We start from the raw sequence: 12,842 nt of genomic DNA on the forward strand, positions 1-12,842 counted from the left end.
CGTGTTATTTTTGTGATGTCTTTTTTTTTGCTCCTCTAAACTGTCTTTCTTCTTCGTCCTCGCCATGTACTTCAACTTCTTATCCCTTGCCTCCCCGTCATTTTGTCATCAGTTTCCTCCTTCATTTCGTTGTATTGCCGCTGTTCTCGTCGGGTCGTATGCTTGTTCGGTTCTTTTGTCCTCGTCTCCCCTTGACATGTCCTCTCTTTTGTCTATTGCCTCCATGTCTCCATTCTGCACTTCCTTCTCACATCAAACCCATATCTCCGCATTCGCTTAAGGTGCACAGAAAGTTACATCAAACGGTTAAATGGTTATTCTGAATAAATTTTGTCCATTTATCGTAACCAAAAATGTGTAGAAATAGCTGCTCGTCAGCAATGCTTGCAAACACCGTGAAGCCACGACCCTACAACCCTTCCCTGCAAGGACTGTACGAGTATCCGAAGTATTTGCACATACTGCTGTAGCGAGATGTTTGCTCATGAAAACAGCAGAAAGAACATCATTGTGGAGGAAGGCAGCGCGCCGGCCAGGCAGACGCCATGAATCTACGAGTCTTTATACAACCATTTCCTGCAAGTGTATTGATTTTTTTTTTTTCAAATACATACTGTTATGGCAACATTCCTACGTCCACGGCCTAAAGAAAGCCACAGTAGAGGAAGAGATGCGCGCCAGCCATGTAAACACCGAGAGGCCACAAGTCCATGGCCAGACCACTTCCTGCCTTTGCCGCCGCTGCCGCCTCCGTCGCGTCGCGAGGCAGCCAAGCCAAGCCGAGGCACGCAGTGACCCGAACACCCGCGGCGGCCCAGTCTGCGTGAACTAATGCCCGGGAAGAATTGACTCAGAGCCAAGGAAAGGGAGAAAATCAAATATTCCATCGAGTTGGGCATCAGCAGCAATAGTTAGATTTCTAGTTGTATCGTTAGTAAGAAAACTAATATATATATATATATATATATATATATATATATATATATATATATATATATATATATATATATACAAAAATCATATATATAAGAATAATCGCTCCATTCCTCTCTTTCATTTGTTTCCGTCACTCACATTAATTAGGTTTGGCTGCGCTTTTAGTTTTCATTAATAATTATGTAATGTAAACGTGTGTGTGTGTGTGTGTGTGTGTGTGTGTGTGTTCTGACCGCCCGTTTCTTCCTGCAGCCGACCCCGTGGGAGGCTTGGGCGGGAGATTGGGCGGCCACTACCCCGCCCCGCCGCCGCCGCCCTCCGCCCGCTACTCGCCTGACTTCCTTGATAACCACAGTGAGTAGTGACCCCCCCCACCCCTGCCTCACTGACCTTCCCGCTTCCTTCATTCACCCTTCCTTCACTCACTCATTCATTAATCAGTCAGCCAGTACATCTTCACTCTCTCCTCCCCTCTCCATCATTTATTATTTTTAGTAGTAGTAGTAGTAGTAGTAGTGGTAGTAGTAGTAGTACTGTCATCATCATATATCATCATCACTATCATCCACGTTATTTTTTCACACCCTCAGCGGCGGAAATAGGATTATGGTTGGATATTATTGTCAGTTTTGTTCTGTTTAAAGAATTAACTCGCTTTTTTTTTCCTCCATGGTTATATGCTATTTAATCCTATTTGAGCGCGCACACACACACACACACACACACCACACACACACCACACACCACACACACACACCACACTCACACACCACACACACACCACACACCACACACACACCACACACACACACACACACACACACACACACACACACACCACACTCACACACACACACACACACACACACACACACACACACACACACACACACACACACACACACGATTGTACTGTTCTCTTGTCATATATGTTATCTCTTTCCTTTGATGGAGAAATTTCAACCTCATTCACTTAACTGTCTTGTCATTTTATTTTCATATCTCAAACCTTTTATCAACATATATTTACGTTTATTTTCTCCCTTTATAGAGGAGTTTGTTGCTGGGGGGTTTTATTGTATTTTATTTATTCATATATAATTTTTTTTTCATTTGTTTTCTTGGTCGGTCTCCGACGTTTAGTAAATAAAATACAGCATTCTTCCATGTCATGAATTATCATACATATTTTCACCTTTCATGATTTACTTTTTCCTCAACATTTTTTTCCCTCTATCCATTTTTTTCCTATCATCTTTCAGACTCTGGGAATTCATTAATTACCACCTTATACCTCTGTATCACACTTTCTTCTCACACAGCACCTTTGTTCTCATCAATCATTTGTTCGCCTATTTTCACGTGTGATTGTTTTTCGTGTGTGGGTGTATGGGTGTGGGTTGATGTGGCTGTGTCGGTGGGTATATCGCTGTGTGCTGGTGTGCGTGTGTTTCTGTGTGTTTTCTCATCGTACATTTTTGCCTTCTCTCCCCATTAGTCCTGCTGCCCCACGTTGGCTGTGGCGCTAACAGGCCCCCTCGCTCCCCCACAGACCAGCCCACCATCAGTCAGTCGACGGGCAACCTCGTGGACGGCGTCAACCTGGACGAGATTAAGGAGTTCGCCAAAGCCTTCAAGATCCGCAGACTGTCCATGGGCCTGACTCAGACTCAGGTGGGGCAGGCCCTGAGCATCACCGAAGGCCCCGCCTACTCCCAGTCAGCCATCTGCAGGTAGGTGCTCCTTTCTCTTACAACATTTTCTCCCACTTTTCCTCTCTTTCCTCCCGTTCCATCTCTCTCCAGCTCCTTTACTTTTATCTCCAACTCTCTTGCTCTTTTTCCAGCTCTTTCACTCTTTATCTCGAGCTCTTTTACTATTTTTCCTTCTAGCTCTTTTATTCTCTCTCTCTCTCTCTCTCTCTCTCTCTCTCTCTCTCTCTCTCTCTCTCTCTCTCTCTCTCTCTCTCTCTCTCTCTCTCTCTCTCTCTCTCTCTCTCTCTCTCTCTCTCTCTCTCTCTCTCTCTCTCTCTCTCTCTCTCTCTCTCTCTCTCTCTCTCTCTCTCTCTCTCTCTTCTATTCTTACTTTTTCTCCATTCTTTCTCTCCTTTCCCACTGCTCCTTTGCTCCCTGTCTCTCCCTCCTCTCTTTGCTTCCCGGCTTCCCTCTCTCAGCTGCTCCGCGCCGCCCCTCCCGCACGCCGGCAGCAGCAGGGAGGAGGCCTTTGTCTTCTGCTCCTGCTGGATGAGTCTTCTTCAACTGTGTCGCATGTGATGTTGTACTTCAAAAACCATATGTTCTCTTTTCATGATATGTTTTTTTGGCTTTGATATATATATGTTGAATTTTTATGTTTTCTTCTGTGTCCAGTTTATGATTTAGATTATTTGTAGTGTTGCATTCTCTATTTTTTTATTGATATTATTGTTCCTAAATTGGCTCACTAAATCTTCATATTTTCTTTAGTGTAGATGTTATGCTTATTTGTATGCCCCTTTTTATCCTACTTATACATACGATTACTCATGGTAGCTAGTGTACCCTCTAAACAAAAGGTTTTCTCACTCTCTTACAGTAGACTTTGAACTGTCGAACTGTATTTTATAAACAACTTCGTTCATGCATGTGTTCCGTCCTTTAGGAATCTTTCTTGGGCTCATAATTTAAATGTTTAACCGAAACACACAAGAAAAATGATAATGAGTTTACTGACAGACCGAACAGAATTGTTGCCACGAACCGATAATTCATTGAACATTTAGTCAAATCAAAATAACCTCATTTGCCGTAATCACATTGGGTCACAAATGATCCTAGTTTAATCAGTTCCTTAGGCTGATAATGACAGTTGTTGTCAAGGTTGATAATCAATCACTTTGTGTCCTGAAACGGGCCCTTAAGGTGCCGCCAAGACTAATACTTTTCATGCCAGGCCTTGATGCATAGCGGCCTGTTGTTGTTGAATGTTGCAAGTAGCTGATGATCAAACCATTGTGTGTTTTGGTGCGGAGGGTGCAGCTCTTGCTACCCTAGTCACTGGGACTCCACTAAATTCAATATTTGCTTCTGGTTTGGATTTGAATTTTATATGTTGTTCATGTGTCTTCAATATTAACATGCTAAAACTCATATTACTAACATTACTCTCTCTGATGTCCTGTCTTTCGTTCCTCAACCAAACCGATGGTCGCATGTTCCTCTTCGGTGTTGATGTGCAAGGTCATAATGCCCTAATACTGAAGAATTAGACCAAAAAAAAAAGATGTTAAACGACAAAAATCCGGAGAATTCCAAGCTGAGGGAGCTTTGACTAGGGTGGCGAGCTGGGAAGCCTTATACGTCCTCACGTCAACATTGGCAAAGCCTTACATAAGACTTGGGCTACTAATGGGTGGTGGTCTTATTACGCTGCCGTGTGCAAGACCCTTTCATCACGTGACAATAATGCTTCACCCTCCGTTGCTCATATAGCCCACATGCATAACTGCAACTAACCAAAAAATTCTTGTAGATTGTGGCCAGTAGAGTATGTGGTGCTCTGTCACCAAGCTCTTTTCTAAGTTAGACTAGCAGCCAAAAACTACAAAACAAAAAATAATGAAGATAACGAAGCCATACTAAGCAATTGACGAGCTCTATTTTCTCGTTTTAGGTTTGAAAAACTAGACATCACTCCAAAAAGTGCTCAAAAGATCAAGCCAGTTCTAGAGCGATGGATGCAGGAAGCGGAGGACAGGTAAACCACTCGCCACTCTGGTTACGCTATACGGTCCTCAGGGAGGCTTGAGCTGCCCCGACTGAAGGGTGCACAAGGGAAGGGGGGGAGGGTGCTACTCTTAAGCCCAGCAGTGCGACCGCGCGTTCACCCACCATTCAGACATGACTGTCGGCCTCCCTAAAGAAAAGAGTTATTAAATATATGTTTCCCTAAAGCCACGGGCATCCGGATACGCACCGAAATATCTGTGTTTGTCTTCGACACGCCCGCGGTGGGAGGCGTCGCCGGCCCCTCCCGTCTCCCAGATGCCCCGCGCCGCCCACCGCCCCGGCAAGTTTGCCGTAACCAGAACAGACTGCAAACTGACCCATCAGGTTCCTGATATGCATATTAAAATTCATGAGATATTTGTCTGTAAACAAACTGGAAAAGGTGAGGCTATGAAATCCCACCATCAAGGATGACGATCGCTGCCCTGGGGCCGAGTGTGCCGCCCTCCACGTCTGCCGGGCCTGCTACCGCCTCTGTGTGAAACATCTTGTAATAACAACAAATTCAAAAGCACATAATTTGCTACTGTTGAGAGACCGTTCTTTGCTTTAGCAAAAACCACCAATACACGGAGTCGCTGGTCTCGGGCGCGGCCAGACATTCGGCGGGGCGGCGCGGTGGCCCCAGGACAGCCTCCAAATGTTCAAAGTAAAGGCTCGTCCCTGCAGTGCCGAAATGGGGGTAGAAATATTCAATAACGCGATAACATGCACTCCAGAAGCTTTTTTTTCTACAATTTAAATAGAAGCTTTCAGTCAGTCCATATTGATTCAATAGTAATCCCCAAATTTTCCGATCATGAATATTGTTTTTTATTGTCTACAGATTTTGTTCTTAAACCTAATGAGGAATAAGCTGAAAGAAGACAATATTCATTATGACACATTTGGCAGCCGAGAAACACATCCGTCCTTCCCGCGTCCTTTGCCACCGCGGCAAACAGCCAGCAGCTGGCCGGCAGGCGTCGCCTTGGCCCTGCACACTCACACACAGGGAATCACGCGGCGCCGACAGTCTCCGCCCAAATGCCAAAGCTAGCCCCGAAAGCAGTGATGGCGAGACTGGGCAGCGCTAAGATCCGGCTGGACTGGGTAGCTTGCTGGGCGGGGTAGGGCTGGGGAAGGGAAAGGGGGAGGGTATTGTAGGAATGCTAAGTGCTGATGAGGCTCGGCTGGGTTTGAAAGGCTCGCTGCTTCTGATGCCAGCCAAATGATATTATGTCTCATGTGTTAATGCTGAATTACATTCCATGTTTGTTTCACTGTGTTCAAACGTCGGCAACAAGTCAGACGCCGGACAGACTCCAGCCGAGCATCTTGTTTTTATTTATACGTATTATTTCTTCAACCTCATTTGTTGTAATGTGTCAGATAGTTTGCAGAGCATGTCAAATTCTCATTATCTAAACAACTTAAGTGTCTATAAGCTGGTCTTTAAAAATCACAACCCTCAATGCATAATTTTAAAGACCATTCTCAGTTCAGTAAGAAAAGACAAGTGGCTGCAGTATGACAGGCCTCTCACTACCCTCAAAATCACATCAATCACTTTACTTGCTTTACCCAAATATGGCATAGAATGGAAGATTACAGTACCAGATTTTTCCCATATTGCACCAAAAAATCCAGTTAGCCTTGGAATAAAAAATATCCTAAGTCAAAGTGAAGTAAAAGTTGTATGTCACTTGTTCACAATGCCCCTGAGTATCGGTGAGATGAAAGATGTGTGGAAGTGATCCCGACATAGTTCCACCTGCCCGGCCACTAAGCGCTGCCTCCCCCTGCTCCTGTAGGTACAAAAACGGCCAGCACACCTTGACGGAGTTCATGGGCAACGAACCCACCAAGAAGAGGAAGCGACGCACCAGCTTCACCCCGCAGGCCCTCGAGGTGCTCAACTCACATTTCGAGAGGAACACCCACCCATCAGGTAAGACGAGAGAGAGAGAGAGAGAGAGAGAGAGAGAGAGAGAGAGAGAGAGAATTATATTTATATATAATCGGTATCATGTAACCTGACGCGGTAAGTATTTTAGGGTGGGACTCGCGGACTTGGCATCATTGCTTGAATGATGGTCTCTGCGGCGTTCATTGGCCAATTGTTAACCTGATCTAACTTGCATCAAATTCCGTTTGCATTAACATAGCCTTCTGTCTCTCTTTAAATCAATACAGATGGTGTCTATATTACCTACAAATAATGAAAATACATCCGGTAAAATAATAATAGTATAATATAATAGGTAATAAAAGGATGAAAGAGAAAGTACTTGCCTAAGGCCAATGTTTACATTGTATATATGACTACGTAGCATCACCACACACTACGACTAAAAACAAAGTACCAAGAAATCTTACAGTAGGCTAGATGAGTTGATGAAGGGCATTATGTACACTGTAGGCTGACACTTTGTAGCAGTAGTATAAGTTGGGAAAACAATCCAGCCTTAACAGGCCTTCTAGATATCAAGCTTGCCGATAGCTTGAAACACATACATTGTATTAATAAAGATGCATCAATATAATCTGATCCTGTGCAACTCAGTTAGGGTTTTGGTAGGAATACAGTCACTTTGATGCACGTTAGAACAAGTTGAGAAAAGGCGAATGAGCGCGCGAGGCCATCACCCGAGCAAGGATGCAAAGTCCCCGAGTCCCTTCCTAAAAAAATCCGAGCCGAGTTACATGACACATACTGGCTTTTCATAGTAACTGCTAATAATACACCAATTTCATTATACAATCTTTAAGATTCCATTAATATAAATGAACACACACACACACACACACACACGCGCGCGCGCGGGTGCAATAAATAAATAAATAAGTAAATATATATGTATGTATATTTCACTGTCACTAACACTTCCGTGGTATATTTTATTGTTTTCATGTTCTCATAAGTCGCATGGGAATGATTTAGTTGGTATAATTCAAACATCAATAGAAACGTAAATATGATCAGCAAACTGCGTCCATTATGAACCAGACCACTTTTATAGATTATATTTATTTATTTTTCTTCTTTTTCTCATGTACATGTTGACTTAGCCGCCTTTTCCCTCAGGCGCCGAGATCACGGCCTTGGCAGAGCAGCTGGGCTACGAGCGGGAGGTGGTCAGGATCTGGTTCTGCAACAAGCGGCAGGCGCTCAAAAACACCGTCCGCATGATGGCCAAGACCAGCCCCAGCGCCCCCCCTCCGCCTCCCCCAACCCATCCGAGCATCAACTAGGCCCCGACCACCTTCGCTCCCCATCGCCGGGCGTCTGTGAGCCTTGATGCCCCTCTGTTGCAATACCCAGAGTCAATAATGCTACCGCCCAGCTCACCCCTGGTGCCATGTGATCTGCTGGCTGCTCAACGCGTTTGGCAACAGTGTGAGACGCTGTGACGGCCGAGGAGCGGCGGGCAGGTGGCCGGGGCTGTACATAGACGAGGGAGAGAAGTTCAGTTTGCCCTCTCGACGGCGAGTGATCCTCCTTTATGATTAAACTGAAAGAAAACCTTAGAGATAATGTAGGTAATGAAGGCACTGAAGACTGATCATGGTCCAGCGCCGCTCACTTGCCCTGCTTCCAGAACACTGCGCTAACCTACCAGTGACGCTGCTGGTTGATGCATGTATACTATGAATATAAAAGAACCATGAGGACAGATGATAAATAAATAATATTAGACCGAAAATGTAGGTGGATACTGTTCCTCTTGGAAATATCATAATCCGTGGCAATACCCGTAATTGGTTACCTGCAAGATTTGGAAAGCACGACCCCCCCAGTTCCTGTGGATAAAACGTCAAGTCTCGCACACTGTGTTGGCGTGCTAAGAGGTGTGTGCCTCCTCGCGTGGCCCGGCGCACCCCGCCTCCCGCCACCAACAGCCAATTCTAAGTTCCTGGAAAATAGAATAGATGACCATTCAGTAACTTTATCCATTTACAAATACTACATATATTATGTACATAAATGCATGTATGTATTATGTATATGTTTGTATACATATATACATATGAGATGCATCTTCATATGAACAAAGGCATATTCTGATAAATACATATGCATCCTTAATGAGGTTCCTGGAGAAGTGCCGAACAGATGTGTTAGCTCTGTTCCAGTGTCGCTACACCTCTCCTCCCCGAGGCAGCCACTAGCCAGTGTTCCTATGGAGGCCGAGCAGAGGTGCTTCACCACCGCCAGCACACAGTCTGCGCCTCAGTGGATCCAGCGGTGCAGTGCAGTTTACACGCGCTCGTCGCAATGTTCGTCTCTAGTGAGTCCAGCAGGCGCAGCGCGGGGAGATGCTGGCGGCCCCGGTGTGGTGTGTGCACCCCACCAGCGCCTCCGCCGAAGGCACTGCACCGCCCTGGCTCACGGTGCGATAAATAAACTTAAGGTGAATATAATACAAACTTGGTTATGCTTCAAAGTGTAACTAATGTAGTGTTGCACCTTGTGTGTAAAAATATTGACACAATGTGTTACTTGTAAGAAACTTTGTTCGTCTTAAAAAGAATTAATCCTTGTCGTTACTATTCATTAAGCTTTTGAAATACTCGCTGTATCCATGAACTAGTGATCAGCAGCCGCGCGGAGTGAAGGAGTCTGCCGGAGCAGCCCTGCCCAGTCATATCAATCTAGTGTTTCCGCCACTCCACTCCTGGCTGTCTGTGCTGTTTGTTTGTGTGTCATGTACCGTAGAGGGAATCCAGCCGCTGATCCTGCTTCTGCTGCCCACTGTTGCCGGAACAGTGTTCAGCCTCTCGTGTGCCATCCTATGTCAAGTAGAGAATAGCTCTGTCTCACTGCAGCAGTGGCTAGTGACGTGACGTGAGTGTGCTACGGAACACAGTGGAGCGACGCCAGCACCAAGGCCTGCCACTTCGGAGCAGCCTTAGCACGCATCGTGTCTGAAGAAAAGGGGTTAGGACAACGCTGTCCACCAAAGCTATGCGGTGTCTGGGTGTGTTAAGACGAGAAAACAAGCACAATGATGGCCCCGCGGCCTACCCGGGCTGGCCACAAGCCCATCCACCCCATGTCAGACACAGGGCTGTTCTGGAGGATACAAGCTCCATAGGATTCCATAGTTACCCCAAACCCTTCACTTAGCCAGTTGTTACGCAGGGCGAGCAGGAGGATGGACCGGTACACAGTTGTTTGTCACAGTTAGCGCATGTTGATATTCGTTACATAAGTTTAGACCAAACAAATGTTGAACTTGTCATATCAGTTCTTTCAGCTCACTTGGTATTATTATACACCAGGATTATTATGTTTACTTTGTTTTTATCATGGAATTTTATTCACAATAGTATTATTTCTCAGAAAACAATTTATATTTATTCCAATTTACGTTTTTGTATTGTTTTAGATATTTATACATTATATAGTTCATTAGACTTCAATAATGTATGTACACAACCCCCAACTCCACAAATAATCAACATTGTTTGCTACTCGAACCTGTAGATAGAATATAATGTACATTGATTTCATTAATCAAGTTAAACATAAGCTAGTCACTATTGTGTTTTGCTTTTCAAGTTACGTCAATTTGTTGACACTTGTCACACGAAAGGTACCTACAGGAACTGCAAAATATATGCTTTATTAAAGAAATATGCAGCTTTATCCAGAGCTTTAAGAGCTGATGGAGCTGCTGTAATTTAAGAAGGTTTGCAATCACGAGTTGTAGCATCTGAAGAGCGCTTCAGAGTGGTGGTGAGGAAACTTATGTTTACCTGTAAGTTGGTTCTCTGTCCTTCATACAAAACAAAGTTATAGTTTGGAGCCCGTGCCCCTCAACATTGAGACTGGATCCTTGTTTTGACCTGCCCCGCGCCCAGTGTCCAGCACAAGGAGCTGCCGCCCTAGCGTATAGCCTGACCTGTTCAACAATGCTCACATAGTTCCCAGTATCAGAAATAGGCTTCAGGATACCTATTCAAACTCTTCGATTTTATGTTTGTATTCTGTGATATTTATTTTGTGCCAATCGTTAAAGTGGTGAGGTGATGTGTGCCGCTTTGGACCGTTTTAACATATTCCAGCCTGGTAGCTGCTTGTGTGTTTACTGTAACTTTAGACGAGGAGGAGGTCTTTGTGGTCTCCTTATGCATCTAATACTGTACAGTTGATGTATGTATGTATTTCCTTTAATGTCCAAGACAAAGCTGCATTTGCTAATCAAAAATGAAGCTAGTTTTCCCCTATGACACGGCCACCGCGCATGGCGAGTCGAGTAACGGCATCAGATTCACCTGGGTCACGATCCCCGGGCCGGCCACTTGTGATGTGAAGACTAGCAGTGCGCTGAAAATAGAATACAGATCACCACGTATAAGTTGCAGACCCACAAGACAGTGCTGGCCGCCCGCGCCCTGCCCTCCCGCGCGACGCCCGGCCGACGCCCGGCGGAAAGTCGGCGGTGCTTGGCGGTGGGTCGGCAGCCTCGCGCCCCTCAGAGTTGCTGCTGCTGCTGCTGCTGCTGTCACGGCCAGACTAATATATAGCTCTCCTGAATTCTTCCAAAGATAATGTTCCTAAATAATAGATTTGGAAGGATTTGTTTAGCATTTTAATGAATAATTAGCTTGCTAATATAAGAGTTTTAACATGAACTTCCTTTCTTTTTTCGACTTAGCAGAAGTGTGCTGTGATTGATGTACATTGCCTTAGAACTAATCCTAATATTTACCACACACCTAGCCGATCCTGCCAACCATCCTATTGATTACTAACTGTAAGACTCAACAACCGCTTCCGTGACCCCCGCACAGCAGCACCGCCACCCGCGGGCCGCGAGGCTCCCCGCCGACCCCCGCCGAATGTTGGATGCTTAGTCAAGTTCCGGTCTAGAACTCATCGAAATAAAACATGTATTTATTGATTGATACGAGTCAAAATCAATACATTGGCTGCGTATATTAGTGTGTTCACTTAGATTGAAACCATAAACTATGAGATGCAAAGTTTGGCTCCGAGGCGTGTGTGCGTGAGGCAGACGACAGGACTCGTGCGTGTAGCAGTGTTCGCGGCGTGAGCGAGGAACGGAGGCCGGTGCGGGTGCGCGGGCCCAGGCCAGCACCTCGTGGACACTATAATTTCGTTTATTTTCATCTTATTGACATAAAGAATCACTGAATTAACCTGTTAAGGAAGAAGTGGCTTCGCTTCATTTATATGGAAGTTCAAAACTTCCACAGATTGTACAAATATTTCTAAGGTTAACAGAATATCTTTACACTCCAGTTCCGCTGAGGCTACACCAGTGACCCTCGACCCCTGAGCTAAAAGTTTCCTTCTCAGGCGTGTCAGAACCGCGGCGCAGCCAAAAGCGGCCCCCTGATCGCCGTGCCCGCGTGGCGATCCTCACGCTGAACTGGACAACAAAATACTCACGGTTTCCACATCACTGAGACTTGCTTCGTTCGTGTTTGTCCTCACCACCTTACCTGACCTCATCCTCGCCGATGGGGGGAGGGCGGCCAGGCCCTGCCACCTCTGACTTATTTTCGACTTTTTTCGTCCTTTCATCCTCCTGTGCTCACATTCGGTTCAAAAAGGAATATTTAGAATTTATTTTCTAAGGATTTGCCTGGTCGACTGCCAGCCCTCTCATTCATTCTAAGACAATAATATAAATAAAGTTATTATTATTTCACATCTTGCAACCTGGACAATAACATTTATTTTTTATTGTCTGTCTGAGTGTTCTATGTAGAGAAAACAGTCGCATTTGTGAGTATGATATGACCAGTTCCTAACATCACAAAGTTAAGTGCCCATCAGATCTGCTTTGGACATCCCCAGAATCTGACCCGGTCGTTCCTTAAACAAGTGTTCTTTTTAAGTCTATGTGGGTGCTTCACCTAACAAATGCAGTGTTGGACCATTATGTTGCTGCGAGTGTGATACGTTCCACAAAGATGTAAAGGATAGCCTATCCGAATAGGATCTCACATGGGCACTATAAAAACAACTTCTTATGAAAATGTGTGTCTGTACTCTTCCAGTTTCAGATTTGCGTAATAAAACATCGACTCCTTTCTGTTGTGTTGTTTTAATAAACTTAAGTAAATAATGTCAACATGAAGACAAGACTGCTGCTACTTTTAGAGCATTAAGCACTCGAGTTA

At 45.0% G+C, this 12,842-nt stretch overlaps 1 protein-coding gene across 6 annotated transcripts in view; it reads left to right on the plus strand.

Annotated features, from left to right (window-relative positions):
- Window positions 1–12,754, plus strand: part of LOC126998939 (POU domain, class 6, transcription factor 2-like) — a 324,167-nt gene extending 311,413 nt beyond the window's left edge. For 3 of the 6 annotated variants that reach the window (XM_050861218.1, XM_050861222.1, XM_050861219.1), the window contains 5 exons: window positions 1,189–1,290; window positions 2,435–2,669; window positions 4,588–4,671; window positions 6,497–6,633; window positions 7,771–12,754. In XM_050861218.1, coding sequence (XP_050717175.1) covers window positions 1,189–1,290; window positions 2,435–2,669; window positions 4,588–4,671; window positions 6,497–6,633; window positions 7,771–7,937 — 725 coding nt within the window. In that variant the 3' untranslated portion in view covers window positions 7,938–12,754. The remainder of the gene's footprint in view (window positions 1–1,188; window positions 1,291–2,434; window positions 2,670–4,587; window positions 4,672–6,496; window positions 6,634–7,770) is intronic. The other 3 variants (XM_050861220.1, XM_050861223.1, XM_050861221.1) reach the window with 2 other exon arrangements.
- The last annotated feature ends 88 nt before the right edge of the window (window positions 12,755–12,842 follow it).

The sequence above is a fragment of the Eriocheir sinensis genome, chromosome 15 (assembly GCF_024679095.1).
Source record: "Eriocheir sinensis breed Jianghai 21 chromosome 15, ASM2467909v1, whole genome shotgun sequence".
Taxonomy (NCBI): domain Eukaryota; kingdom Metazoa; phylum Arthropoda; class Malacostraca; order Decapoda; family Varunidae; genus Eriocheir; species Eriocheir sinensis.